At 41.5% G+C, this 13,731-nt stretch overlaps 1 protein-coding gene across 2 annotated transcripts; it reads right to left on the reverse strand.

The window, feature by feature from the left end:
- Positions 1 to 985: 985 nt before the first annotated feature.
- Positions 986 to 12,504, reverse strand: LOC105487383 (transmembrane protein 202). Of its 2 annotated transcripts, XM_011750843.3 has the most exons (6): positions 12,387 to 12,504; positions 11,883 to 12,138; positions 2,263 to 2,412; positions 1,801 to 1,932; positions 1,186 to 1,327; positions 986 to 1,086 (listed from the first exon to the last, which is right to left on the reverse strand). In XM_011750843.3, exons 1-6 carry the CDS (start codon positions 12,465 to 12,467, stop codon positions 1,056 to 1,058), a joined length of 792 nt encoding a protein of 263 aa, XP_011749145.2. In that variant the 5' UTR covers positions 12,468 to 12,504; the 3' UTR covers positions 986 to 1,055. The 2 variants fall into 2 exon arrangements, with proteins under 2 accessions (XP_011749145.2, XP_011749139.2); XM_011750837.3 differs by having other exon boundaries at positions 986 to 1,327; positions 12,387 to 12,503.
- Between the last annotated feature and the right edge of the window lie 1,227 nt (positions 12,505 to 13,731).

Raw genomic sequence — 13,731 nt, forward strand, 5'->3', positions numbered from 1 at the left:
ACAAAATGAGTATCAGGGACCTTGTGTGTGAAATCTAGTCTGAGTGTGAAAGGGATCTTTAGCCATCAAAAGACCTACATGATTATCTGAAAATACCACCTCCTCCCTCCGTACTTAGCTTTACAGGATATATATAAAACATGGAAAATCTTTCAGCTTGTATAGATATAGATGTAGATGTATTATAGATATAGATAGGCCTATCTATCGATCTATCATCTATCAATTACCCATCTATCTATCTATCTATCTATCTATCTATCTATCTATCTATCCATCTGCTGAAGAAGCCCTTTAGTCCCATTTGGCTCAGTAAAACATAATCGATGCTTAAGGAATCAAAGAAGTCACAGGCCTGTCAAGAATTTGATGGAGTTTACTTGAAGCTATCTTCCGGGGGCGGGGCAGGGGGAAGGAAGAATCTGATGGAATCTCTGGCCCTCTTCACAGAAGAATACATACACAAGTTTTGTATAGAATTTCAGGGAGTTTGTGGATGCCTGGTTAAGGTATCTCCCTGCCTAGGGAGAAGCAGTGGTTTTACATAACAGACTGTAAAGGTTTCAAATTACCAGTCCTCACAGTAAGTGGGACCTCATGGATTCCCTAGAATCTACCCAGCACCTCTCAGTTCCTTTGAGTAGTAGGTCTTATATCCATTGATATTTATTCCATTTCTGGTAACGCTATCAAGTTCAGATTCAACAGTATTTGTCCAAGTGCTTTCCATCCGGAGTATACCCAAAGCCACACATAATAAAGAAAATTCTAAATAGAAGTAATTAACGTTCTTCTCCATGGGCCTTTCTGGTCCATGAGATCCCTCATACCCAAAGAAGTCTCTGGTCTACACACTGCATCTTTCACTAGTTTCTTTCATTCATGACTCTAAACATTGTTGTTTTCTTTTAGAAATGTTTTTCTTAAGTGAGTTATTACTTACTTTATTACTATCATACCTATTTTGGATCCAATGCACGCAAAAGACATTTCATCAGCTTTAATGTTGTCTCCTCCAGTAATATGGACATGATATTAGGAGGGTTTCCAAGAATTTATGCGATCAGTCCCAACTCAGCTTCTCCCCTGCTTTTAAGACAAGCTATAGTTAGGTTTTCCTATCACCATCACAGTCCTGCCTCTGGTAAATTTTTCTCTCTCACACTTAGAGATTCCATCTCAGACCTTGGCTCTTCTTCATCTTTAGCAGGTGATACTGTAGTCACTGGACCAACCCCCAGCCTTGATCTCTCTGTTGGAATCACAGTGACGTTTTCATCACGGGCAGGAGATCTGGAAGTTAAGTAGTTGAGAAGAGAGATGATGCCTAGGGGAAGGGAATAATTTGAGGTGAGGTTCAATATGCAATGGTCTTTTGGCTTTTAAAATTCTTACTCCTCCTTTAATAACCAGTTCAAAAGATATCTTTTCAGTGAACCCCTCTCTTCCCCAGCGGAGTTACTTTACCCTCTTGTGCTCTAATTGCATTATAATATTTCTCAGACTGGTTAGGACAAAGCTTGAACCTCCTGGATTCAAATCATAGTTCCACTATTTTCTGTGTGGCCTTGGGCAAGTTACTCAACTCGTCCATGCCTCACTTTGTGATAGAACAAGTTACTAATGCTAGGTTTTCAGACTCTAAAATCCACCCTTTCTTCATTATGCCACATTAACTCTCCAAGTATCAATGTTCTGAAAAGAAACAGTCAGTGCTTCTACTTCTCCTAGATTATACCTCCCTTTCCAGAAGCGATTTCCCTATCCATCCTTCTAGCATAGAGCAGGGGAGTGACTCACCAGCAAACATGTAAAAGATGTCACTGCACCAGTTAAGATAATAAGTCCACAGGAGATCTGAATCCATGGCATCCCTAGTATGCCAGTGAACCTGTGCCACAAACAGGTTGAGGCAGAGGAGCAAGCAGGTAGCTAGGACCGGAAGAAAAAATGTCACAACCCATCAGCATCTTCAGTCTGCCTTCCCCGCCACCCCCAGCTCTTCAGCCTCCAGAGGCCATATGTATAGCAAGGATCAAAAAGATAAAAACTTGGGGATTGACCAAGATGAGAGAACAGGATCTATACCCTGGTAAAGTCAGCGAAGGTGTGTTCTATATAATTAGATAAGGCAGATAGCTGGCAAGTTGGTGTGATACTGAAGAGCAAAGAGATAAGAAAAAGAGTATAAGAGTTTCACAGAGAAAATTCGTTACCTTGATTATTACCATGGTAAAATACCCTGCCGATCTAGGTCTGTACCTGAGATGAAGCTGAGCATGGATACCTTCAGATCCAAGTTGGTGGTCATGCTTCCTCGACTAGGGAGCCAAGAGCTGAAGAGCCAGCCAAGGCCAATGAGTATGGTAAAGACAGAGATGAGAAAGAAGGCCCTGGAATATTGGAGATAATCTGCATGAAGAAGAGGAAAGGAAAAGCGTGGTTAGTCCAGTGAGGGAACTTCCCTTAAAAAGGCCAGACAGAGTCTTAGAGAAGGATGTAAGAACAAAGGAGATGGAGCAGAGCTTGCTACATGACATCCTTTTTGCTTGGAATTTCTTTACTATGATTGTTAAACTAAAGATAATATACAAATACTTCTGCATGCATTGATTTAGATATAAACTAGCTTATAAGAGGTGTTACCAATGACAAAACAGATTAAACTTTTTTCTTGTTTCTAATTCTAATTCTAAAAATAATAAGTAATATGCATCCAACATAAGCATTCAAAAGACTACAAAAGAACAAAGAAGCAGGAAAAAAATCAGCCACAATTTCACTACCTAGAGGCAACCATTGTTAATATTTTATTTTATTTTTCTACCCTCTGTGCATAGTAGATATGATAGGAGATATCATGTGGGGTTTTTCCTCAAGAATATATGATGTGATTTTCCCCAGGTATCTGTTGTAAATATTATTTTCAGTGGCTACAAAATATTCTATCATATCAATATACTTTGCTTAATGATTTACCCATTGTTTAGTTCCATTTGTTTTTCACTTTCAGCTGTATCTGGCATGTACAGGCCTTGTCAGCCTACGACTACAAAATGAAGTCACATTTACTTTATTTATTTATTTATTTATTTATTTATTTTATTATTATTTTTTTGAGACAGAGTCTCACTCCGTCGCCCAGGTTGGAGTGCAGTGGTGCAATCTTGGTTCACTGCAGCATCTGCCTCCTGGGTTCAAGCAATTCTTCTGCCTCAGCTTCCCGAGTAGCTGAGATTACAGGTACATGCCACCATGCCCAGCTAATTTTTGTATTTTTTTAGTAAAGACAGGTTTTCACCATGTTGTCCAGGCTGGTCCTGAATGCCTGACCTCAGGTGATCTGCCTGCCTTGGCCTCTCAAAGTGCTGGGATTAAAGACTTGAGCCACCTCGCCCAGCCTCATTTACTTTAATTCCCATATTATGATGATTTCAAGCCTCAATTTACCAAACTGCAGGAACCTATCACAAAGTGTTTCCCCCACTTTTTTTTTTTTTTTATTCTGAGAGTCTCTCAAAGTCCTATCTCATATTTGTTCAAGTTGTTCTTATCCAAGTGCCACACCTCTCCTTCTTCCATCTTTGGCTCTAGGTGTCTTCTCTTTGGCTCTGCCACTGCGGACCGGATGTTGGTAAGAGCAGCAGGGATATGCTCAACCTTACTTTTTGCTACCACATCCCTAAGATGCAACAGGTTCTTCGACTTCCCCATCCATATTTTGCTGAAGATTTAGAAGGTAACTTATAATTACAAGTAGCTGTAGCTTTTCTGAGCTACCAGACACCCAGGAATATCTTCAGTAACCTTTATAAGGTGCCTCCTTATTTAGCTTCTTTTTCTGTCCCAATGTAGTAGGGACCAGCTCACCCCCACCCCAGTGGTTACAAAGTTCTCTAACCACTTATATGCCTAAGAATCCAAGTCCAGCTTCTGAGTAACTCAGAGAGCAGAAATTATGTATCAAGCTTATCCAGTCTAATATCTGGCTCCTTGTTTCATTTTGTTCTCCAGAACCTGCCACTTACTAATATGATGAATTGCAGGAATTTCCATTCAAAGAAACCACACCCCTATCCACAGAGGTTAAGTTGCTCTGTAGCCGCAACAAGTGAGCCACATTAAAACATAGTAATTCACAAGCTGCACATTTTCTGAATACTGGGTTATTCAGAATTAGCAGTATATGTAGCCAGCCAGAACATAAGCCCAGACTGAGCTGTATGAAGCCCAGGGTAACAGGCATGCTTTGTGGTATTTAGTCCACAATCCTCTATGAGCTCTAGCAGCCCTTGTCTATAGCCCTGGACTATTGTCTTTATAGCCCTCTGACTATAGCTAACTGGACTAAGCATGGGAACCTGACCCATCCTGGGACAATTTTATTCTTATGCTTGGAAATTGGATTTCCTCTTTTGCTTGCTTGAACTGAGAAGATGTAAAGTTTGACCGGCGTATCACCTTTTAGGCACTTACACACTAATAAACAGGAAAAACTGAGCTGTAGAGATAAAACAAAGCATAAACAAAGATGAGTGACAAAGTGACTGTAGAAAATCTGAGTGCCTGGCTGGCTTGATTTTCTTTATCTGAGATCCCAGCATCCCCTGGAATTCCCTAAGGTCCAGCGAACTTCCTGCCTTGGGAGTCTATGTTATTCCTCTGAGCCACATTTTTTTTTCCTTTATCTTTTTCTTTTTTTTTTTTTAATATATATGTACTATTTTCTTTTTTTTTATGTACTATTTTCTTTTTTTAAATTTATTTATTATTATTATACTTTAAGTTCTAGGGTACATGTGCATAACGTGCAGGTTTGTTACATATGTATACTTGTGTCATGTTGGTGTGCTGCACCCATCAACTCGTCAGCACCCATCAACTCGTCATTTACATCAGGTATAACTCCCAATGACATCCCTCCCCCCACCCCCTCCCCATGATAGGCCCCGGTGTGTGATGCTCCCCTTCCCGAGTCCAAGTGATCTCATTGTTCAGTTCCCACCTATGAGTGAGAACATACGGTGTTTGGTTTTCTCTTCTTGTGATAGTTTGCTAAGAATGATGGTTTCCAGCTGCATCCATGTCCCTACAAAGGACACAAACTCATCCTTTTTTATGGCTGCATAGTATTCCATGGTGTATATGTGCCACATTTTCTTAATCCAGTCTGTCACTGATGGACATTTGGGTTGATTCCAAGTCTTTGCTATTGTGAATAGTGCCGCAACAAACATACATGTGCATGTGTCTTTATAGCAGCATGATTTATAATCCTTTGGGTATATACCCAGTAATGGGATGGCTGGGTCATATGGTACGTCTAGTTCTAGATCCTTGAGGAATCGCCATACTGTTTTCCATAATGGTTGAACTAGTTTACAATCCCACCAACAGTGTAAAAGTGTTCCTATTTCTCCACATCCTCTCCAGCACCTGTTGTTTCCTGACTTTTTAATGATTGCCATTCTAACTGATGTGAGATGGTATCTCATTGTGGTTTTGATTTGCATTTCTCTGATGGCCAGGGATGATGAGCATTTTTTCATGTGTCTGTTGGCTGTATGAATGTCTTCTTTTGAGAAATGTCTGTTCATATCCTTTGCCCACTTTTTGATGGGGTTGTTTGTTTTTTTCTTGTAAATTTGTTTGAGTTCTTTGTAGGTTCTGGATATTAGCCCTTTGTCAGATGAGTAGATTGCAAAAATTTTCTCCCATTCTGTAGGTTGCCTGTTCACTCTCATGGTAGTTTCTTTTGCTGTGCAGAAGCTCTTTAGTTTAATTCCTTTATCTTTTTCTTTGAGATGGGGTCTCAGTCTATAACCCAGGCTGGAGCGCAGTAGCATGATCTCTACTCACTGCAGCCTCCAACTCCCAGACTCAAGCAATCCTCCCACCTCAGTCTCCTGAATAGCTGGGACCACAGACGCACACCATCACACCCGGCTAATTTTTTGTATTTTTGGTGGAGGTGGGGTTTCACCATGCTGCCCGGGCTGGTCTCGAACTCCTAAGCTCAAGCGATCTGCCCACCTCAGCCTCCCAAAGTGCCGAGATTACAGGCTTGAGCCACCACACCTGGCCGATTCTTCTGAATCTTTACAAATAAGTTCACTGTTTAGCTTACACTAATTCAAATGATTTTAATATTCAGAACACCAAGGAGCACTGTCGAGGATATTTCCTGTCCAACTCCAGCCTAACATATAAAGTCCAGTTCCTCTTCTACCATGAGGAGAAGACTGCAACTTTATGTATTTCTTACAAATCTCTCTGTGTTATCTTCTCATCTCCTGAAAACTACCTAAACAAGATCCTCACAACTCCAAAGGAACAATTTAAAGATTTACAGCATAGAAGAGTCTAACCTTCCCAAAGTAACTAAGTCTATTAGGAATAATCATATGCAACAAATTATATAAACAAACTAAACACTTAGATTCAGAGTCTAAGACATCTGCATTTGGTTAACTTTATAGTTTTTTTATTCATATTACTATAAATAAATAAACGTCCAAAAGCTGATTTCAAGCCTCTATCTCCTGTAACACCAAAGCTGATTTCAGCTTTTAAACAACAGTTTTTACAACAGCTTACTCATCAAAGTTTCAAAAATCTTAGGATCTTAATTACAAAAGGCCCTGCTTGTATGTTTCAGTAAGAAGCCTTGGTCCAGAGAAAGGGGTGCCTGAGATAAAATGAACAGCCCTGTGTCACCTGTCTGGGTCAACTGTATCCAAACATTTCTGAAGTTTTCCTTACTGATATACTTTGATGCGGTTAAACTTAAGTTACAAGAACACCAAGGCACCTCTCCCAGCTTACTGAAGCTAATACCTTGGGAAGAGAAAGGATGTCACTTTCAATTTGAGGAGGAAGTACAAATCATCTGAAAAACTTGGTAAGATTTTTGTAGATGTTCTCAGGATCAGCCCAGCGTCAGTCAGTAATGCTACACTTCAGAGTACCATCAGGTAAGATGTAAAACCCCTACCAAGATTGGAGGGGGCACCACCCAACCAGAAAGCAGTAGTGTTCTGTGGCATCCCCTCAGATCTCAGTGAAATGAGAACATTCACTATTTGGCAGTTTGTAAATAATGGGTGGGATCTCCTTCTACTGTTGTGGAAGTAAAACTTGGCCAGGAAGCTTTTGGAAAGTGGTGCTGCTGGAGACAAGCTGGGGAATCAGCTCACTTATTTAGCCAAATCTGAACTTCCACGCTGCTGCCACTATGACCGCTTTCAAGGCACAGAAGGCAATACACAACTTCTCCAGGCTCAGATGAGGTGCCCCAAGTGGGTGATTTTGGAATGGAAACAATCCTGGATGGAGACTTAGGACCCTGAAGAGGTATCTATGAAATCTGCTTAGTATTTAGGTGCCCTTGTAACCCAGCTGGAGTGCCAGAATAAAGCATCCCTACACAGCCTGGCAACGTGTACTGTATGGTGGTTCCTAGGTTCCTAACTCTAGGGTGCCCAGTGACTTGACAAAAAGGCTTATCCTTTCTTTCCCACGCTCTGCAAAACAGTTCAAACTACTCTCTGTGCAATATATCCTTTACATTTCAGCCTGATCTCACCAGTGCTAGGGGAAAATAACAGAAGGGTCTGTTCTACACTTGAGACTTGCAGTAAAAGTGAAGGATACTGTCCTTTCCTCCCCATCCCTTCTTCATCCCATTAGCAATAGCCACAACAGAGAGGCTATCAGTCATCTAGATCCGGGTGAAGTCAGAGACAGAAAGAAGCACAACACCCTGAAGTGAGCCCAGGGAATAGGAATATGAGCATGCACATTCTTAAACACACCTGAGATAGCCCCTGTGAAACTTACGAAAATGACTAAAGAAACTGTCAGGGAGGGGAATGAAATTCTTGCAATCCAGTAGGTAAAAGTTTGAAGTCATTGAATTGGAAAGTAATTATTAAACAATAATGTATTCAGAGGCCAGGTGCAGTGGCTCATGCCTGTAATCCGAGCACTTTGAGAGGCCGAGGCAGGCAGATCACCTGAGGTCAGGAGTTCAAGACCAGCCTAGTAGGCCAGGTGAGGTGGCTCACGCCTGTGATCCCAGCACTTGAGGAGGCTGAGGGGGGCAGATCATGAGGTCAGGAGATCAAGACCATCCTGGCTACCATGGTGAAACCCCGTCTCTACTAAAAATACAAAAAAATTAGCTGGGTGTGGTGGCGGGCGCCTGTAGTCCCAGCTACTCAGGAGGTTGAGGCAGGAGAATGGCGTGAACCTGGGAGGCAGAGCTTGCAGTGAGCCGAGATGACGCCACTGCACTCCAGCCTGGGCAACAGAGCAAGACTCCATCTCAAAAAAAAAAAAAGATCAGCCTAGCTAACATGGTGAAACCCCATCTCTACTAAAAACACAAAAATTAGCTGGGCGCACTGATGCACACCTGTAATCCCAGCTACTTGGGAGGCTGAGGCAGGAGAATTGCTTGAACCTGGGAGGCAGAGATTGCAGTGAGCCAAGATCACGCCACTGCACTCCAGCCTGGGTGACAGAATGAGATTCCATCTAAAAAATAAATAAATAAATAAATAATAATGTATTCGGGCAATAATAACATTATATTGTTGTCACAGGGAGATAAGGCCTGGAAATTTTGATTACATTTTGGGGAATTTCTTATGAGATCTGTATTGCAGCCTAATTACTGACTCTTGAATTAGAACTAGTTATAATAACATGGAAAATAGGGTGGATACTTGATTTATACTTGTGTACCTTAAGGATTCAGTTGACTTTAAATAATCAGTCTGTAGAGATAAAACAAAGCATAAACAAAGATGAGCCGGGCGCGGTGGCTCACGCCTGTAATCCCAGCACTTTGGGAGGCCGAGGCGGGCGGATCACAAGGTCAGGAGATCGAGACCACGGTGAAACCCCGTCTCTACTAAAAATACAAAAAATTAGCCGGGCGCGGTGGCGGGCGCCTGTAGTCCCAGCTACTCAGGAGGCTGAGGCAGGAGAATGGCGTGAACCCAGGAGGCGGAGCTTGCAGTGAGCCGAGATCGCGCCACTGCACTCCAGCCTGGGTGACAGAGCAAGACTCCATCTCAAAAAAAAAAAAAAAAAAACAAACAAAGATGAGTGACAAAGTGACTCTATAAAATCTGAGTGATTGGCTGGCTTGATTTCCTTAATTTTCTTTATCTGCATAAAGGTGAATCCAGGGCTTCAAGAAATAAACTATTCACTGCTTAAGTGACATAATTTCAGGATTCTAATGCATTAATTTTTTTTTTTTTTTTGAGACAAGGTCTCACTCTGTCATCCAGGCTGGAGTACAGTAGCTCAATCTCAGCTCACGACAACCTCTGCCTCCTAGGCTCAAGCAATTCTCCCACTTCGGCCTCCCAAGTAGCTGGGATTGCAGGCGCCCACTACCATGCCCAGCTAATTTTTGTATTTTTTGTAGAGACAGGGTTTCGCCTTGTTGCTCAGGCTGGTCTCAAACTCCTAAACTCAAGCGATCCCCCACCTCAGGCTTCCAAAGTGCTGATGTCAGAGGTGTTTGAACCGGAGCAACTTTATCTTGAATAGGGGCTGGTTAAAGTAAGGCTGAAACCTACTGGGCTGCATTCCCGGGAGGTTAAGGCATTCTTAGTCAGCGCAAAATACAGGTCATAAAGACCTTGCTGATAAAACAGGCTGTGGTAAAGAAGCCAGCCGAAACCCACTAAAACCAAGATGGCAACAAAAGTGACCTCTGATCGTCCTCACTGCTTATTATATGTGAATTATAATGCATTAGCATACTAAAAGACACTCCCACCAGTGCCGTGACAGTTTACAAATGCCATGGCAATGTCAGGAATTTACGCTATACGGTCTAAAAAGAGGAGGAACCCTTAGTTCCAGGAATTGCCCACCTCTTTCCCCGAAAACTTGCGAATATAACTCACCCTTTGTTTAGCATATAATAAAGAAATAGCCATAAAAATGGGCAACCAGCAGCCCTGGTGGCTCCTTTTCCTATGGAGTAGCCATTCTTTTATTTCTTTACTTTCTTAAATTTGCTTTCACTTTACTCTATGGACTCATCTCCAATTCTTTCTTGCCCAAGATCCAAGAACCCTCTCCTGGGGTCTGGATCAGGACCCCTTTCTGGTATCACTGGGATTACAGGCTTGAGCCACCACACCCAGCCCTAATTTATTAAAGATTTAAATAATAATCTTAAGGCCGAAATTTTAACATGGGCACCCAGTTACATAAATATAACTGCAGTTTTATCTTTTTGCCTAAATCTTTTAATCCATTTCTAGTTATTTCCTTGGAATTAATTTCTAGAAATGGAATTATTTACTCAAAGGAGATGAACATTTTTAAGTCTCTGGATGCACCTAATCATATTGCTTTGATTATACCAATTTGCATGGTATGTACAGGAACGCATATGGGAGTGTATAGCAGTTGCATCATCATTTAAAAATCTGTTAATATGGTGGTTGAAAAGTTACATCTTGTTATTCATTTACCTTTCTTTAATGATTGATTGAGGTTAAATTATTTTTCCTATATTTATTAGATAGTTATAGTTCTTCTGTGCATGTCGATTGAAAAAGAACTTATTTGAGTTTGTCTTTAATACTTTGTGTATCCTTTTACTATATTAAGGCCATCAACCTTTATCTTTCATAATTGTTGCAAATATTTTCTCTAGTTTTCATTTTATGCAGTTGAATTGTCTGCCTGCCTTTGATTTTAGTTTCTTCTCAAGATCATGCAGGAAACTGTCCCTTAATTTCAAATGTCGCAGCCAATGGCCAAATAACTGATGCTCTACCTCAGAGTTGGGCACAGGTGCTCCCCTCCTGCTTATGTGAGGAGAATAGATGAGATCTCTGCTTATGTGAGAATAGATGCTTTACTCACACATGTTTTCTTTCACAATACCCCTTTCATTGTGTAAATTTATGTCTTGTGGGTGATGGGAAAACTGTCAGTGTAATGATATCTTTCCTCTAAGTTTTTGGTTTGATTGAAAAACTCATGCATATGATATTTTTAGCCCCCAAAACTTATATTAAAATATTTTGTGTTGCGCTTTCAGATTTATTTAAATTCACATAAAATTTGACATAAATAATATTATCTTCATAGTTGGCATTTGTTATACCACATATCTAATGTACATTTAAATTCTATTCCACTGCTAGGAGAAGAACAAGCTGACCTTGAAAGTCAAATCTAATAGAGGTTAAGATATTTGCTTTATCTTCCAGCTATGATCAATCACTTCTCTTCTAATTCTGCAAGCCACATTAGAATACCAATCACATTGCTTAGCAGTAACACCTTGTAAATGAGTTATTCCTAGGGCAGGTATGGTAGCTCACACCTATAGTCCCAGTACTTTGGGAGGAACACTTGAGGCCAGGACTTTGAGACCAGCTGGGCAATATAATGAGAACTTTCTCTCCAAAAAAAAAAAAAAAAAAAATTAAAAATTAGCCAGGAGTGGTGGCACACGTCTGTAGTTTCACCTACTCAGGAGGTTGAGCGGGAAGATTGCTTGAGCCCTGGAGGTGGAGGCTGTAGTGAGCAATGATAGTGCTATTGCACTTCGGCTAGGTGATAGAGCAAGAGCCTGTCTCTAAAAACAAACAAACAAAACAAAATAAAACAGTTCTTCCCATCAAGTAAAAAGAGTATAACCCATTATTTAGGACAGAAAACGACCTGGAATAGAAGGGAGAAAGGGCACACTGAGGATACCAAAGAAAGATCCATCCTACACTTGGAGAGGTGAAAGCCAAAAGATCTTGGAGGAAGAAAGATGAAGGGCCAATCTGTGTGAGCAGAAATCTCTGCAATTGTGTGGGGCCTGTGGCATTTAATTCAGTGGCACTCACAGGGTGGTTTGGGTGTGTGGTTCCAGCACAGCTCATGGTTGCATAAGGTCCAGAGTCCTGCGTAGAGCTCAAGGCCATTCTTGATCACCAGGAACTGTACCCAGTTCAGTGGGGACATGGCGATCAGCATTAGGAGGCTAAAACTACAGAGGCTGCCACAGAGTATTCGGATGTAGATGTGTGCCTGATCCATAAGCTGCTGCTGCCTTTGGGATGACATCGAGGCACTTGGATGTTTCTTGGCAGGGAGGGTAGGCTACAAGGATGAGGGAAATATTGCCTACCCGAAAGGATAACCCCTGATCCCCAGGGTCACCTGCTTTTCTCTACCTCAAGCATTCCCATGTGTCTTTGATTTAAGGATATCTTGCCCTACTCCTAAAAAAAAAAAAAAAACCCACAATTTTCAGGGTGATCTTTTCTGTCTTTAGGATGCTCTATGTAGCCCCGCCTTTAAGTAAGTCCTCTTTTTCCCATCTGACTTCCAATTAGATACCTCCTCACCCTTTGGTATTTCCGGTTCCCCTTTATCTTGGGAACCTCGGGACTGTGGAAAGTCAAGGTTAAATGTTCCCTTCGCTCCATCTTGGCAGTCGGTTCTCTTTCTAACTGCCACGGAATTTGTCTCTGCATCTCCTCACACATGCTGGCAGAAGCAAAAAAGGGCCAGGACCCATGGCACAGATCCTGTTTCTGTTTTATTTATATTTTTGGTCTGGTCAGCTCAGGAAGAAATCATCATATTTTAAGCATGTGCATGTATGTGTGATGCTCCCCACCCTCCATTCTCCACCTACTCCCAACTCTTTTATTAAATAAATCCACAAAGATTTTGTTAGCAGTGGCTGTGTGTCAGGCTTTGTGCTAGCTTCTGGGACACAAAAATAAGTAAGACACAGTTCCCTCACAGCGTATAAAAAAAGGGGAACTCATATGCTTGTTGGCCACATGTATTTCTTCTTTTGAGGAAGTGTCTGTTCATGTCCTTTGCCCACTTTTTTTTTTTTTTTTTTTTTTTGAGACGGAGTCTCGCTCTGTCACCCAGGCTGGAGTGCAGTGGCCAGATCTCGGCTCACTGCAAGCTCCGCCTCCCAGGTTCACGCCATTCTCCTGCCTCAGCCTCCCGAGTAGCTGGGACTATAGGCGCCCGCCACCTCGCCGGGCTAGTTTTTTGTATTTTTTAGTAGAGACAGGGTTTCACCGTGTTAGCCAGGATGGTCTCGATCTCCTGACCTCGTGATCCGCCCGTCTCGGCCTCCCAAAGTGCTGGGATTACAGGCGTGAGCCACTGCGCCCGGCCTTGCCCACTTTTTAATGGGGTTATTTGTCTTTTTCTTGTACATTTATTTAAGTTCCTTGCAGATGCTGGATATTAGACCTTTGTCAGATGCATAGTTTGCAAAACAATTTTCCCTTTCCGTAGGTTTTCTGTTTACGCTATTAATAGTTTCTTTTGCTATGCATAAGCTCTTTAGTTTAATTAGATCCCATTTGTCAATTTTTGCTTTTGTTGCAATTGCTTTTGGCATCTTCATAATGAAATCTTTGCTGGTTCCTATGTTCAGATCATTAGAGAAATTAAAACCACAATGAGATACCATCTCACACCAGTCAGAATGGCTATTATAAAAAGTCAAAATAATAACAGATTGTGGCGAGGTTGTGGAGAAAAAGGAACACATACACTGTTGATGGGAGAGTAAATTATTAATTCAAACATTGTGGAAAGCAGTGTGATGATTCCTCAAAGACGTAAAGACAGAAAGAACTACCATTTGACCCAGAAATTCCATTTTTGGGTATATGCCCAAAGGGACAGAAATCATTCTATCATAGAGACACGTGCACA

The sequence above is a fragment of the Macaca nemestrina genome, chromosome 7, assembly GCF_043159975.1.
Source record: "Macaca nemestrina isolate mMacNem1 chromosome 7, mMacNem.hap1, whole genome shotgun sequence".
NCBI classification, from domain to species: domain Eukaryota; kingdom Metazoa; phylum Chordata; class Mammalia; order Primates; family Cercopithecidae; genus Macaca; species Macaca nemestrina.